General features: G+C 39.6%; 1 protein-coding gene across 3 annotated transcripts in view; it reads right to left on the bottom strand.

Annotated features, from left to right (window-relative positions):
• Positions 1 to 15,704, bottom strand: part of LOC110491185 (CXXC-type zinc finger protein 1) — a 35,669-nt gene extending 19,965 nt beyond the window's left edge. For 2 of the 3 annotated variants that reach the window (XR_016487560.1, XM_090204044.1), the window contains exons 1-8: positions 15,514 to 15,704; positions 14,752 to 14,882; positions 14,523 to 14,623; positions 14,021 to 14,334; positions 9,931 to 10,086; positions 9,188 to 9,343; positions 8,835 to 8,945; positions 3,844 to 4,052 (exon numbers count right to left, since the gene is read on the bottom strand). Coding sequence is in view for 2 of the 3 variants with exons in the window: in XM_090204044.1 (XP_090060170.1) it covers positions 3,844 to 4,052; positions 8,835 to 8,945; positions 9,188 to 9,343; positions 9,931 to 10,086; positions 14,021 to 14,334; positions 14,523 to 14,623; positions 14,752 to 14,882; positions 15,514 to 15,516 (1,181 nt within the window). In the remaining variant the exon portion in view is untranslated. The remainder of the gene's footprint in view (positions 1 to 3,843; positions 4,053 to 8,834; positions 8,946 to 9,187; positions 9,344 to 9,930; positions 10,087 to 14,020; positions 14,335 to 14,522; positions 14,624 to 14,751; positions 14,883 to 15,513) is intronic. The other variant, XM_090204045.1, reaches the window with a different exon arrangement.
• Positions 15,705 to 17,172: the final 1,468 nt, after the last annotated feature.

The raw sequence follows: 17,172 nt of genomic DNA, 5'->3' as shown, positions 1-17,172 counted from the left end.
TCAGATCACGCCTTTGTCCACCTGCGCTTTGACCTCTGCAGAAACATCCCGAGGTCAAAGAGCTGGAAATTCAACACCTCCATGCTATCAAATGAAGCGTTCCATACATTGCTTACTACATGGATAGACGACTACACACAAGACAACAAAGACTCTCCAGGAAGCATATGCTTCCTCTCAGAAAAAAAGCATTCCAGCTCCCAACGCTGCGGAAAAGTACATAAACAATCCCCAGACAGCGCCTCCTGGAGTCAACTTAAAGCAGCCAAAGCCAAACTAAACTTGGACTATACTCGGGATGTAACAGTTGTCTTCGGTGGAAGGAGATGAGGACCAAGGCACAGCGTGGTAAGTGTTCATGTTTTTAATAAAATAACTGAACATGGAACAAAACAATAAACGACAAACGAACAGTCCCATAAGGTGAATGAAAAAACACTAAACAGGAAATAAACACCCACAAAACACAGGTGGGAAAAGGCTACCTAAGTATGATTCTCAATCAGAGACAACGAACGACAACTGCCTCTGATTGAGAACCATACCAGGCCAAACACAAAACTACAACATAGAAAAAAGAACAGAGTACCCAACCCAACTCACGCCCTGACCAAACTAAAACAAAGACATAACAAAGGAACTAAGGTCAGAACGTGACACGGGAGATAAAACAAGTTGTCTTTACTAAACAGAAACACCATGAGTATAGCAATAGGCCTAGCAGATTGCTTGCTTACCAATTAAAAAAAGGCCACAATCATCCGAACCATTGATGACGAGTTCACATATGATCCAAATAAGATACATTTGAACTTTTCACGATTTTTACTTGAAAGTATATACTTCTGAGAGAAAACATACAGATGCAGAACTCCATTCCTTCCTAGAGGGAATCTCGCTACCTAAACTATCAGAGACCGACCAAGAAGATCTCATCTCCCCCTTCACTCCTGAGGAGGTCCTAGAGGCAATTACCTCCATGCCACCTAACAAGTTCCCAGGCCCAGACGTGTTTCCCAGAAAGCTTTTTGGCCCCAGCTTAGCCCTATTTTCATGCCAATGCTGGATGATATTTTTTTGCAAATACAGAGCTCTCCCAGACTATGTACACAACCCACATTAAAGTGTTGCTCAAAAAAGACAAGGACCCTCTATCCTGCTCGTCCTTCTGGTCCACTCTTCTTCCCAAAATAATAAAAGCGGACCAAACTGGATTTATTAAAGACAGGTACTCTTCTGATAACATTCTCAGACTTGTTGATATTATTGATCAAGTAAACGCTCAGAAGACTCCTGTCCTGCTGGAGGCTGAGAAGGTGTTCCACACCCCTGTCCTGCTGGCTTCCCTGGAGGCTGAGAAGGTGTTCCACACCCCTGTCCTGCTGGCTTCACTGGAGGCTGAGAAGGTGTTCCACACCCCTGTCCTGCTGGCTTCCCTGGAGGCTGAGAAGGTGTTCCACACCACTGTCCTGCTGGCTTCCCTGGAGGCTGAGAAGGTGTTCCACACCCCTGTCCTGCTGGCTTCACTGGAGGCTGAGAAGGTGTTCCACACGCCTGTCCTGCTGGCTTCACTGGAGGCTGAGAAGGCGTTCCACACCCCTGTCCTGCTGGCTTCACTGGAGGCTGAGAAGGCGTTCCACACCCCTGTCCTGCTGGTTTCACTGGAGGCTGAGAAGGTGTTCCACACCCCTGTCCTGCTGGCTTCACTGGAGGTTGAGAAGGTGTTCTACACCCCTGTCCTGCTGGCTTCACTGGAGACTGAGAAGCCGTTCCACACCCCTGTCCTGCTAGCTTCACTGGAGGCTGAGAAGCCGTTCCACACCCCTGTCCTGCTGGCTTCACTGGAGGCTGAGAAGGTGTTCCACACCACTGTCCTGCTGGCTTCACTGGAGGCTGAGAAGGTGTTCCACACCACTGTCCTGCTAGCTTCACTGGAGGCTGAGAAGGTGTTCCACACCACTGTCCTGCTAGCTTCACTGGAGGCTGAGAAGGTGTTCCACACCACTGTCCTGCTGGCTTCACTGGAGGCTGATAAGGTGTTCTACACCACTGTCCTGCTGGCTTCACTGGAGGCTGAGAAGGTGTTCCACACCACTGTCCTGCTAGCTTCACTGGAGGCTGGGAGGCATTCGACAGGATGGAGTGGAGCTTTCTGTTAGAAAAGTTCAATATGGGCCCAAACTTTATTAAATGGATTTTGTCCCTATACTGTCATCCAAATGCCATGGTGACTACTAACGGTCTGATGTGGCACAAGACAAGGATGCTCTCTGTCCCCCTGCTTTACTTGTTAGGGGCGGAGCCTTTGGCAGAGTTCATATAAGGAGCAATCTAACTATTATGGGTGTTTCTGCAGACGGCCTTCAGCACAAGATTTCTCTCTACGTGGATGATGTCTTGCTCTACGTATCCAACCCTGAGAAATCCCTCCCTCTCATTTTAGACACAATTGCTCAGTAGGGCAAGTTTTCAAGCCATAAGATACATTTGAACAAGTCCATTGTTTGTCCTCTCAATCTTCCACTCACCAGCTCTATGAAGACAATATGTCTGTCTCTATCTGTCAGTTCCAATGGAACACTGTCTCTATCTGTCAGTTCCAATGGAAGACTGTCTCTATCTGTCGGTTCCAATGGAAGACTGTCTGTATCTGTCTGTTCCAATGGAAGACTGTCTGTATCTGTCAGTTCCAATGGAAGACTGTCTGTTCCAATGGAAGACTGTCTGTATCTGTCTGTTCCAATGGAAGACTGTCTGTATCTGTCAGTTCCAATGGAAGACTGTCTGTATCTGTCTGTTCCAATGGAAGACTGTCTGTATCTGTCAGTTCCAATGGAAGACTGTCTGTATCTGTCAGTTCCAATGGAAGACTGTCTCTATCTGTCAGTTCCAATGGAAGACTGTCTGTATTTGTCAGTTCCAATGAAAGACTGTCTCTATCTGTCTGTTCCAATGGAAGACTGTCTCTATCTGTCAGTTCCAATGGAAGACTGTCTGTATCTGTCAGTTCCAATGAAAGACTACCTGGGGTTTTAATACAGCTAAAGCTGGAAATATGTTTGTTTTGTTAGATATTCTATTTTGATTCTATTATTTGTGTTTGTTTGATTTTTTTTGATTGAAAAACAAGAAAAACTGAAAACAAATAAAAAATACAACAAAAACACTTTGTCATTATTATATTGTGTGTAGATGGCTGTATCACGGTAAAATGTGGAATAAGTCAAGGGGTATGAATACTTTCCGAAGGCAGGGAGCCTGCTGTCACTGCTGTATTCTCATAGATACGGCTGGTTGGGGGGGGGGGGGGGGGGGGGCATAAGGATGGGCAGAGAGACAGATGGAAACAGATACATGTCCAAAAGGTTTCCTTCAAGTTTCCTACAAGTTTCCTACAAGTTTCCTTCAAGTTTCCTACAAGTTTCCTTCAAGTTTCCTACAAGTTTCCTTCAAGTTTCCTTCAAGTTTCCTACAAGTTTCCTTCAAGTTTCCTTCAAGTTTCCTACAAGTTTCCTTCAAGTTTCCTACAAGTTTCCTACAAGTTTCCTTCAAGTTTCCTTCAAGTTTCCTTCAAGTTTCCTACAAGTTTCTCCTACAAGTTTCCTTCAAATTTCCTACAAGTTTCCTTCAAGTTTCCTACTCTCATCAGACAAACAGGCCCAATCAAAGCATTTAAAGACTATATTATGTTTGTGATAAAACATTACAAACAAATGTTTTAACATAACTTTAAGTGATTCAGACAATAAATATTTTACATTGATTAAGGGTTTGCTACTTAATTGACAGTACATTGTTTTCGTGAATGATTCTGTTGTGTGTTTAATAAGTAATTCCTCTTACTTGGTAGCCAGTTTCATGCCGCAGTCCTCTGAGCAGTATTTGGAGCCGGCCCTGGCGACCTCCACACACCCTGGTCCCAAACACTGTCTCATCCCCCCTCCTCCTCCACCACTGTCCCCCCGAGCCTCGCCGCCGCCCCCGCCACCCCTCTCACTGTGCTTCAGTCGCTCACGGTGCTTCAGCTTCTGCTTGTGGCGACGCACCTCCTTCTGGGGGGGAAACAAGGGACAATATAGGAGGTGGTTGGATTAACTGGACTTCAGTCAACTGAGCAGTACAGAAATAGTCAACCGTTTATCATATATCTATAATACCTCTCTCTATAATATCTCTATAATATATCTCTCTATATCTCCAAAATATATCTCTCTATAGTATCTCTATAATATATCTCTCTATATCTCCATAATATATCTCTCTATAATATATATCTCTTTATATCTCTTTATAATATATCTCTCTATAGTATATCTCTATAATATATCTCTCTATATCTCCATAATATATCTCTCTATAATATATCTCTATAATATATCTCTCTACAGTATATCTCTATTATCTCCATAATATATCTCTCTATAGTATATCTCTATAATATATCTCTCCTTATCTCCATAATATATCTTTCTATAGTATATCTCTATATCTCCATAATATATCTCTCTATAGTATATCTCTATAATATATCTCTCCTTATCTCCATAATATATCTCTCTATAGAATATCTCTATCATATATATATATCTTTATATCTCTATAATATATATCTCTGTAATATATATCTCTATAATATATCTCTCTATGTCCATAATATATCTCTCTATATCTCCATAATATATCTCTATAAATATATATCTCTATAATATATCTCTCTATAGTATATCTCTATAATATATATCTCTATAATATATCTCTCTATAGTATATCTCTATAATATATATCTCTTTATATCTCTATAATATATCTCTATAATACAGTGCCTTGCGAAAGTATTCGGCCCCCTTGAACTTTGCGACCTTTTGCCACATTTCAGGCTTCAAACATAAAGATAAAAAACTGTATTTTTTTGTAAAGAATCAACAACAAGTGGGACACAATCATGAAGTGGAACGACATTTATTGGATATTTCAAACTTTTTTAACAAATCAAAACTGAAAAATTGGGCGTGCAAAATTATTCAGCCCCTTTACTTTCAGTGCAGCAAACTCTCTCCAGAAGTTCAGTGAGGATCTCTGAATGATCCAATGTTGACCTAAATGACTAATGATGATAAATACAATCCACCTGTGTGTAATCAAGTCTCCGTATCAATGCACCTGCACTGTGATAGTCTCAGAGGTCCGTTAAAAGCGCAGAGAGCATCATGAAGAACAAGGAACACACCAGGCAGGTCCGAGATACTGTTGTGAAGAAGTTTAAAGCCGGATTTGGATACAAAAAGATTTCCCAAGCTTTAAACATCCCAAGGAGCACTGTGCAAGCGATAATATTGAAATGGAAGGAGTATCAGACCACTGCAAATCTACCAAGACCTGGCCGTCCCTCTAAACTTTCAGCTCATACAAGGAGAAGACTGATCAGAGATGCAGCCAAGAGGCCCATGATCACTCTGGATGAACTGCAGAGATCTACAGCTGAGGTGGGAGACTCTGTCCATAGGACAACAATCAGTCGTATATTGCACAAATCTGGCCTTTATGGAAGAGTGGCAAGAAGAAAGCCATTTCTTAAAGATATCCATAAAAAGTGTCGTAAAGTTTGCCACAAGCCACCTGGGAGACACACCAAACATGTGGAAGAAGGTGCTCTGGTCAGATGAAACCAAAATTGAACTTTTTGGCAACAATGCAAAACGTTATGTTTGGCGTAAAAGCAACACAGCTGAACACACCATCCCCACTGTCAAACATGGTGGTGGCAGCATCATGGTTTGGGCCTGCTTTTCTTCAGCAGGGACAGGGAAGATGGTTAAAATTGATGGGAAGATGGATGGAGCCAAATACAGGACCATTCTGGAAGAAAACCTGATGGAGTCTGCAAAAGACCTGAGACTGGGAAGGAGATTTGTCTTCCAACAAGACAATGATCCAAAACATAAAGCAAAATCTACAATGGAATGGTTCAAAAATAAACATATCCAGGTGTTAGAATGGCCAAGTCAAAGTCCAGACCTGAATCCAATCGAGAATCTGTGGAAAGAACTGAAAACTGCTGTTCACAAATGCTCTCCATCCAACCTCACTGAGCTCGAGCTGTTTTGCAAGGAGGAATGGGAAAAAAATTCAGTCTCTCGATGTGCAAAACTGATAGAGACATACCCCAAGCGACTTACAGCTGTAATCGCAGCAAAAGGTGGCGCTACAAAGTATTAACTTAAGAGGGCTGAATAATTTTGCACGCCCAATTTTTCAGTTTTTGATTTGTTAAAAAAGTTTGAAATTTCCAATAAATGTCGTTCCACTTCATGATTGTGTCCCACTTGTTGTTGATTCTTCACAAAAAAATACAGTTTTATATTTTTATGTTTGAAGCCTGAAATGTGGCAAAAGGTCGCAAAGTTCAAGGGGGCCGAATACTTTCGCAAGGCACTGTATATCTCTCTATATCTCCATAATATATCTCTCTATATCTCTCCTTATATATATCTCTTTATATCTCTATAATATATCTCTCTATAGTATATCTCTATAATATATCTCTCTATAGTATATCTCTATATCTCCATAATATATCTCTCTATTATATATCTCTATAATATATCTCTCCTTATATATATATATATATATATATATATATATATATATATCTTTATATCTCTATAATATATATCTCTATAATATATATCTATAATATATTTCTCTATATCTCCATAATATATCTCTCTATAATATATATCTCTTTATATCTCTATAATATATCTCTCTATAGTATATCTCTATATCTCCATAATATATCTCTCTATAGTATATCTCTCTATAGTATATCTCTATATCTCCATAATATATCTCTCTATAGTATATCTCTATAATATATATCTCCTTATCTCCATAATATATCTTTCTATAGTATATCTCTATAATATATCTCTCTATAGTGTCTCTATAATATATCTCTCTATATCTCCATAATATATCTCTCTATATCTCCATAATATATCTTTGTATAATATATATCTCTTTATATCTCTATAATATATCTCTCTATAGTATATCTCTATAATATATCTCTATAATATATCTCTCTATATCTCCATAATATATCTCTCTATAATATATATATCTTTATATCTCTATAATATATCTCTCTATAATATATCTCTATAGTATATCTCTCTATATCTCCATAATATCTCTCTCTATAGTTCTCTATAATATAATAATAATATATCTCTCTATAATATATATATCTTTATATCTCTATAATATATCTCTCTATAATATATCTCTATAATATATATCTCTATATCTCCATAATTTACCTCTCTATAATATATATCTCTTTATATCTCTATAATATATCTCTCTATAATATATCCATAATATATATCGCTATAATATATCTCTATAATATATCTATAATATATAGCTCTAAAATATAAATCTCTATAATATCTCTATAATATATCTATAATCTCTCTATAATATATATTTCTCTATAATATATCTATAATATATATTTCTATAATATATATCTCTAATATATATCTCTCTATAATATATCTCTCTATAATACATCTTTCTATAATATATCTCTCTATAATACATCTTTCTATAATATATATCTCTATAATATATCCATAATATATATCGCTATAATATATCTCTATAATATATCTATAATATATATCTCTACAATATATCTCTCTATAATACATCTCTCTATAATATATATCTCTCTATAATATATCTCTCAATAATATATATTTCTCTATAATATATCTATAATATATATTTCTATAATATATATCTCTATAATATATCTCTCTATAATATATATCTCTATAATATATCTCTCTAAAAGATATCACTATAATATATATCTCTATAATATATCTCCCTATAATACATCTTTCTATAATATATCTCTACAATATATATCTCTATAATATATATCTCTCTATAATACATATCTCTATAATATATATATCTCAATATCTCTATAATATATCTATAATATATCTCTCTATAATATATATCTCTCTATAATATATCTATAATATCTTTCTATAATATTTATCTTTATAATATATCTCTCTATATCTCCATAACATATCTATAATATATCTCTCTGTAATATATATCTCTCTATAATATATATTTCTATAATATATCTCTTTATAATATATCTTTCTATATCTTCATAATATATCTCTCTATAATATCTCTATTATATATCTCTATAATATATGTCTCTATAAAGCATCTTTCTATAATATCTCTCTCTATAATATCTCTATAATATATCTCTCTATAATATCACTTTCTATAATATCTCTATAATATATCTTCATAATATATCTCTCTATAATATCTCTATTATGTATCTCTAATATATCTCTCTATAACATATCTCTATTATATCTCTCTATAATGTATATCTCTATTATATCTCTCTATAATATCACTCTCTATAATATCTCTATAATATATCTCTCTATAATATATCTCTCTATAATATATCTCTATAATATATATCTCTATAATAAATCTATAATATATATCTTTATAATATATCTCTCTATAATATCTCTATAACATATATCTCTATAATATATCTATAATATATTTCTCTATAATATATTTCTCTATAATATCTCTCTAATATCTCTGTAAATATATTACGTATTGTTGAAGAAAAGTTTGAAATTAAATCACGCTGCCAGATTACAATTAGGTTTATGGTCAATTCGACTGTTTTTCCCCCCACATTGCTTTTGCAACACAAAACACATCCCATGGCGTTATGGAGAAAGGTCTAGTGCCTTCTGTACCTTGTCCTTCTTGTCCCATCTCTTCTCTCGTCTCTTGACGTGCTTGACCTTCACAGCCCTCTTCCGCTGCACGGGGTCAAAGGCCGCTTCCTCATCATCACTATGCCATGGCTGCATAGATACCACAGGAGATAATCAATCAATAAATGAATCGATCAATCAGTCAATAAAAATGTATTCATGTATCACGTTTAACTAACAAAGCTAACAAAGCTAGTATACTGTATGTATGTGTGTGTGTGTGTGTCTGTCCGTCCGTGTGTGAGCGGGTGTCCGTCTGTCTGTCTGTCTGTCTGTCTGTCTGTCTGTCTGTCTGTGTGTCTGTCCGTCCGTCCGTCCGTGTGTGTGTGTACCATATTGTTATCCTCGTAGCCTGCAGCCTTGTACTGCTGGTAGAGCTCCATCTCATTCTCACTGTAGTCATCAAACAGAGGCCCCCCTCTTCTCAGACTCCCTCTGGCCCCCCGACCAGACAGGGCAAACTCCTCATCTTTTACACGAAGCATTTTCTACAGCGAGAGAGAGACAGAGAGACAGAGAGAGAGAGAGAGAGACAGTGAGAGAGGGAGAGAGAGAGGGAGAGAGAGAGAGAGAGAGAGAGAGAGAGACAGAGAGAGAGAGAGAGAGAGAGAGAGAGAGAGAGAGAGACAGAGACAGAGAGAGAGAGACAGAGAGAGAGAGAGAGAGAGAGAGAGAGAGAGACAGACAGAGACAGAGAGAGAGAGAGAGAGAGAGAGAGAGAGACAGAGAGAGAGAGGGAGAGGATAGGGAGTGAGTAGAGAGAGCGAGAGACAGAGAGAGAGAGATAGAGAGAGAGAGAGAGAGAGAGAGAGAGAGACAGAGAGAGAGAGAGAGGGAGAGGATAGGGAGTGAGTAGAGAGAGCGAGAGAGAACGAGAGAGAGAGAGATAGAGAGAGAGAGAGATAGACGGAATGTCAACCCAACATCTTTTAGGTAAAGAAATCCAAACCTCCTTGACGAGTTTGCTAGGTGTTTGGGTTAGATGTCGCTACAACAATGTCCATTTCAGAGGCTTCATTAGTTGTAAATGAGTCTACGGTCCAAATGAACCATCTATCTACCTTTATGGACTCACCCGAGCTCGAACGTCACACTGCCGGAGCCTGCACTTCTGTCTGATCTTATTGGGTCCTCCAAACTTCTTCATGTCTTTACAGAAATCACACTGAGCACAGTCCTCAGTCCTCCTGCACGGCTCACACTCTCCACACATACGGGCCGAACGCTTCACCTGCACACAAGGGAATCACACTGAATCACATTGGAATCACACTGGAATCACACTGGAATCATATTGGAATCACACTGGAATCACACTGGAATCACATTGGAATCACACTGGAATCACATTGGCATCACACTGGAATCACACTGGAATCACACTGGAATCACATTGGAATCACACTGGAATCACACTGGAATCACATTGGAATCACACTGGAATCACATTGGAATCACACTGGAATCACACTGGAATCACATTGTAATCACACTGGAATCACATTGGAATCACACTGGAATCACACTGAAATCACACTGGAATCACATTGGAATCACACTGGAATCACACTGGAATCACACTGGAATCACACTGGAATCACATTGGAATCACACTGGAATCACATTGGAATCACACTGGAATCACACTGGAATCACACTGGAATCACATTGTAATCACACTGGAATCACACTGGAATCACATTGTAATCACACTGGAATCACACTGGAATCACACTGGAATCACATTGGAATCACACTGGAATCACACTGAAATCACATTGGAATCACACTGGAATCACACTGGAATCACACTGGAATCATATTGGAATCACACTGGAATCACATTGGAATCACACTGGAATCACACTGGAATCACATTGGAATCACACTGGAATCACACTGGAATCACACTGGAATCACATTGTAATCACACTGGAATCACATTGGAATCACACTGGAATCACACTGGGTTTATACAGGCAGCCCAAGTCTGATCTTTTTACCACTTATTGGCCTTTAACAAATCAGATCTTTGCCTGTGTACAATTTACATTTTAGTCATTTAGCAGACGCTATTATCCAGAGCGATTTACAGTTAGTATATTCATATACAGATAGCTAGGTGAGACAACCACATATCACAGTAGTTAGTATATTCAGATAGCTAGGTGAGACAACCACATATCACAGTAGTTAGTATATTCAGATAGCTAGGTGGGACAACCACATATCACAGTAGTTAGTATATTCAGATAGCTAGGTGGGACAACCACATATCACAGTAGTTAGTATATTCATATACAGATAGTTAGGTGAGACAACCACATATCACAGTAGTTAGTATATTCATATACAGATAGCTGGGTGGGACAACCACATATTACAGTAGTTAGTATATTCAGATAGCTAGGTCAGACAACCACATATCACAGTAGTTAGTATATTTATATACAGATAGCTAGGTGAGACAACCATATCACAGTAGTTAGTATATTCAGATAGCTAGGTGGGACAACCACATATCACAGTAGTTAATATATTCAGATAGCTAGGTGGACAACCACATATCACAGTAGTTAGTATATTCAAATAGCTAGGTGAGACAACCACATATCACAGTAATTAGTATATTCATCTTCAGATAGCTAGGTGGGACAACCACATATCACAGTAGTTAGTTTATTCAGATAGCTAGGTGGGACAACCACATATCACAGTAGTTAGTATATTCAGATAGCTAGGTGAGACAACCACATATCACAGTAGTTAGTATATTCAGATAGCTAGGTGGGACAACCACATATCACAGTAGTTAGTATATTCAGATAGCTAGGTGAGACAACCACATATCACAGTAGTTAGTATATTCAGATAGCTAGGTGGGACAACCACATATCACAGTAGTTAGTTTATTCAGATAGCTAGGTGACACAACCACATATCACAGTAATTAGTATATTCATCTTCAGATAGCTAGGTGGGACAACCACATATCACAGTAGTTAGTTTATTCAGATAGCTAGGTGACACAACCACATATCACAGTAATTAGTATATTCATCTTCAGATAGCTAGGTGAGACAACCACATATCACAGTAGTTAGTATATTCAGATAGCTAGGTGAGACAACCACATATCACAGTAGTTAGTATATTCATATTCAGATAGCTAGGTGAGACAACCACATATCACAGTAATTAGTATATTCATCTTCAGATAGCTAGGTGGGACAACCACATATCACAGTAGTTAGTTTATTCAGATAGCTAGGTGACACAACCACATATCACAGTAATTAGTATATTCATCTTCAGATAGCTAGGTGAGACAACCACATATCACAGTAGTTAGTATATTCAGATAGCTAGGTGAGACAACCATATCACAGTAGTTAGTATATTCAGATAGCTAGGTGGACAACCACATATCACAGTAGTTAGTATATTCATATTCAGATAGCTAGGTGAGACAACCACATCACAGTAGTTAGTATATTCAGATAGCTAGGTGGGACAACCACATATCACAGTAGTTAGTACATTCAGATAGTTAGGTGAGACAACCACATATCACAGTAGTTAGTATATTCAGATAGCTAGGTGAGACAACCACATATCACAGTAGTTGATACAAGTTATGTATCAAGATAAGGTGACAATAATGCCTACCATGGATGTTTCCCAATTGCTTTGAACGTTAAAAACCATAGTGTCAGAAGACTTTTAAAGCTTCAAAGGATAAGATGATCCAACTTTCAAAACAAGTCCTTTTTGGCTAGACACAACAGCCGACTAGCTAGCTAGACACAACAGTCGACTAGCTAGCTAGACACAACAGTCGACTAGCAGGCTAGACACAACAGTCGACTAGCTAGCTAGACACAACAGCCGACTAGCTGGCTAGACACAACAGTCGACTAGCAGGCTAGACACAACAGTCGACTAGCTAGCTAGACACAACAGTCGACTAGCTAGCTAGACACAACAGTCGACTAGCAGCCTAGACACAACAGTCGACTAGCTAGCTAGACACAGCTATGTAGCTGTTTAGATTTTAACACATTCACTCATTTGTTTGTAAATAATGAACAAGCTACCAAATGTTGTTGTCAAACTGTCAACAGAGCAGCAAACAAGCAATAAGATATGTCAAATAACAGTCTAAAAATATCAGGGGCAAATATCAGATTTGACCGTTCAGACACAAGGCGCATGGCCAGGAATAAGATTTGACCGTTCAGACACAAGGCGCATGGCCAGGAATAAGATTTGACCGTTCAGACACAAGGCGCATGGCCAGGAATCAGATTTGACCGTTCAGACACAAGGCGTATGGCCAGGAATCAGATTTGACCGTTCAGACACAAGGCGCATGGCCAGGAATCAGATTTGACCGTTCAGACACAAGGCGTATGGCCAGGAATCAGATTTGACCGTTCAGACACAAAGCGCATGGCCAGGAATCAGATTTGACCGTTCAGACACAAGGCGCATGGCCAGGAATCAGATTTGACCGTTCAGACACAAGGCGTATGGCCAGGAATCAGATTTGACCGTTCAGACACAAGGCACATGGCCAGGAATAGGATTTGACCGTTCAGACACAAGGCGTATGGCCAGGAATCAGATTTGTATACGAGTGAGTCCACAGAGTGAGTATACAGAGTGAGTCCACAGAGTGAGTATACAGAGTGAGTTCACAGAGGGAGTCCACAGAGGCAGTCCACAGAGGGAGTCCACAGAGTGAGTCCACAGAGGGAGTCCACAGAGGGAGTCCACAGAGTTAGTCATGAAACGTATTATGTGACTTGTTTAAGCACATTTTTACTCCTGAACTTATGTTGCCATAGAAAAAGGGTGAAGTACTTATTTGACTCAAGACATTTCAGTAATTCATTTGTAATTAAACTGCACAAAAAAAAGTTTTAAAAAATATTCCACTTTGTCATTATATGGTATTGTGATGTCATTGTGGGGTATTGTGATGTCATTATGGGGTATTGTGATGTCATTATGGGCTATTGTGTGTAGGCCAGTGACCAAAACAAATCTACATTTAATACATTTTAATTTCAGGCTGTAACACAACAACATGTGGAAAATGTCAAGGGGTGTGAATACTTTCTGAAGGCTCTGTATATATTCAGTGAATTATTGGTTGTTACCCGTGAACCTCGGCGGTGTTCTATATTCAGGTCTGGAGTGTGATGCTGCTTCTCCGTCTTCTCCTGGTCTCCCGTCTCCTTCTCCGTCTTCTCCTGGTCTCCCGTCTCCGTCTTCTCCTGGTCTCCCGTCTCCTTTTTCTCCTGGTCTCCCGTCTCCTTCTTCTCCTGGTCTCCCGTCTCCTTCTTCTCCTGGTCTCCCGTCTCCTTCTTCTCCTGGTCTCCCGTCTCCTTCTTCCCCTGATCTCCCGTCTCCTTCTCCGTCTTCTCCTTGGTCTTCTTGGGACGATACTTTATCTCCAGGGTCCCGTCTTTGGCTAGATAACAACACAAGAATCAGTGGGTTTAATTCATTTAAATGATTGGATGTACATATCCCTTTAAGACTGCTTCATTGGCAGTTTAGATCACAAAAGGAGTGCCATGGTTTTCGTGTTTGTCTCTTTTTCTCGACACGTCTGCATTATTTGGTTATCATCATTACTAAAACAGAGGACAGACTTACCACGACATTTCTCACAGTACCACACCCGGATGACTTTAGCTGCCTTCTCTGATATGCCGATGCAGTCACCATGAAACCACTCGTTACAGCAGTCACAACCACTGCAGAGACAAGAGACAGCGGAAACACATATATGAGAGGCCTGTTCCACCGTCCTGTCGTTTGTCATCTTTGTTCGTTCGTTCGTTCAGACACAGACAGACAGACAGACAGACAGACAGACAGTTACATCATGAAGCAGTTGATGTCAGGTCTGCGACAGACACAGTAGACAGGTGCGTTTCCCCCCTCCATCATGGGTCCTACAGGTCTGTCAGGGCCAGGGGCTGGGTTGAGGTCTGATACCTCACTGTGACTGTCCTGAGGGGTAGAGGAGCAGAAGCAACATTTGATACATCCGGAGTGTGTGTGTGTGTGTGTGTGTGTGTGTGTGTGTGTGTGTGTGTGTATTTGCCCATGGTGATGATAGCCTAAATTAGCTAAATTCTTATTATGTCAACAAAGATGAGAGGAAGAATCAATATTCAGTAAAGAAAAAACGATAATAGATTGACTAAGGAAATTGGAATTTGGCTTTAGGTATCCATATTAAAAAGTATATTATTAAAATCTGTATTCATCTTGTTGCTCGGTGGTAACACTGGCAGCCCAATTCTGATCTTCCACTAAAATAATATTTTGACCAATCAAATCAGCTCTTTGCCAATTTTCGATAAATGTTGGCAATAATTGGGAAAAATGTTGCCAATATTTAATTGTGCTGCTTGTGTAAACTTTGATTTGTTTTTCATATGACTTTGAACGAATGAATTCATGAATTAATGTATATCAGAATTTTTAACATGAAACGACCATGACTAGAAAAACGAATATAAACCTGTTTTGCGATGCAGAATCACACATACACACATCACCGTATCATCCCGCTTTGTGAAGATGGACAATGCCCTATGGCTAGATGCTGAAAATGATGAGATGCTCTTTCACTTACCATGATGACTGGGGATCGCGTTGGGCGAGACACTTACAGAAAAACCGGGTAGAGTAGAGAAATAATGTCCAACCACTGCATGAGAAAATAAAACATTTGATTTCACATTTAGATGTTTTGATTTAGCACGATTTTCTTTCAAAAACATCTGCAGAAAATGGTTGCTTCCGGTTCCTCCTTCTTTGGTTATTTTCAAAGCGAGCCACAAGTAGTCTTTTGAGGTAGCGCGCCACCTGCTGTTTGTTAGGAGATAATGCAAGTCCAATTTCTACAACTCTGATCTGAAAAGTATTGCGTACCACCCCAACATGAAACAATACAAAAATATATAAATGTTTCCCGGACGTTGAAATCAGGTGCATTTAGGTGCTCAAAAATACGTATTTTATCTATCTTTCAGGACGTTGAAAATACGTATTTTTATTCATTGGGGATCGGGGATAGAGCCAAATATCAACTTCACATACATTTTCAATGAGGCAATCGTTATATCACAACACTTTTTAAAAAACCTCTTAGTATTGGAAAGAGGAGCCAACTGGAGGTCGCAACAGAACATTTTATTATTGTTCCCGTCTGCCTCTACCAGCTATCTTAGCTTTTTACAAAAGGCTTAAAAACTGGCAGCAATGATGTTGAAAGCAACTCAGGCAACTGAATAAACCAACAGACGAATTCAACTACAATAACATTCTCAGTAAGTCCGGACAAAGTTGAATTACTTTAATACTTTACTTTAATTAACGGATACCACGCCTCACTTTTCTCCACACCCCGAAAAGAAACAACAATAAATCTGATGAGTTATTTTGCAGCCAATATATGCGGCTCTTTGTTGATAAACGCACTGTCCGCTCTCCCTTGAGGCTTTCCCCAAGTTGATGCCCAAGAGACCAGACCGACTCAGATCACTCGCTCAGATCATGTCCGAGCCTCGAAAACGCACTGTCCGCTCTCCCTTGGGGCTTTCCCCAAGTTGATGCCCAAGAGACCAGACCGACTCAGATCACTCGCTCAGATCATGTCCGAGCCTCGAAAACGCACTGTCCGCTCTCCCTTGAGGCTTTCCCCAAGTTGATGCCCAAGAGACCAGACCGACTCAGATCACTCGCTCAGATCATGTCCGAGCCTCGAAAACGCACTGTCCGCTCTCCCTTGAGGCTTTCCCCAAGTTGATACCCAAGAGACCAGACCGACTCAGATCACTCGCTCAGATCATGTCCGAGCCTCGAAAACGCACTGTCCGCTCTCCCTTGGGGCTTTCCCCAAGTTGATGCCCAAGAGACCAGACCGACTCAGATCACTCGCTCAGATCATGTCCGAGCCTCGAAAACGCACTGTCCGCTCTCCCTTGAGGCTTTCCCCAAGTTGATGCCCAAGAGACCAGACCGACTCAGATCACTCGCTCAGATCATGTCCGAGCCTCGAAAACGCACTGTCCGCTCTCCCTTGAGGCTTTCCCCAAGTTGATGCCCAAGAGACCAGACCGACTCAGATCATTTGCTCAGATCATGTCCGAGCCTCGAAAACGCACTGTCCGCTCTCCCTTGGGGCTTTCCCCAAGTTGATACCCAAGAGACCAGACCGACTCAGATCACTCGCTCAGATCATGTCCGAGCCTCGGATTGGACAGTGAAACACGCGCTCAGATCATGTCCG

Source organism: Oncorhynchus mykiss, chromosome 16 (assembly GCF_057628025.1).
Source record: "Oncorhynchus mykiss isolate SJ-2025 chromosome 16, ASM5762802v1, whole genome shotgun sequence".
Classification (NCBI taxonomy): Eukaryota; Metazoa; Chordata; class Actinopteri; order Salmoniformes; family Salmonidae; genus Oncorhynchus; species Oncorhynchus mykiss.
Note: the sequence above shows the minus strand (reverse complement) of the source record. Positions and strands in the feature narration are given on the sequence as shown.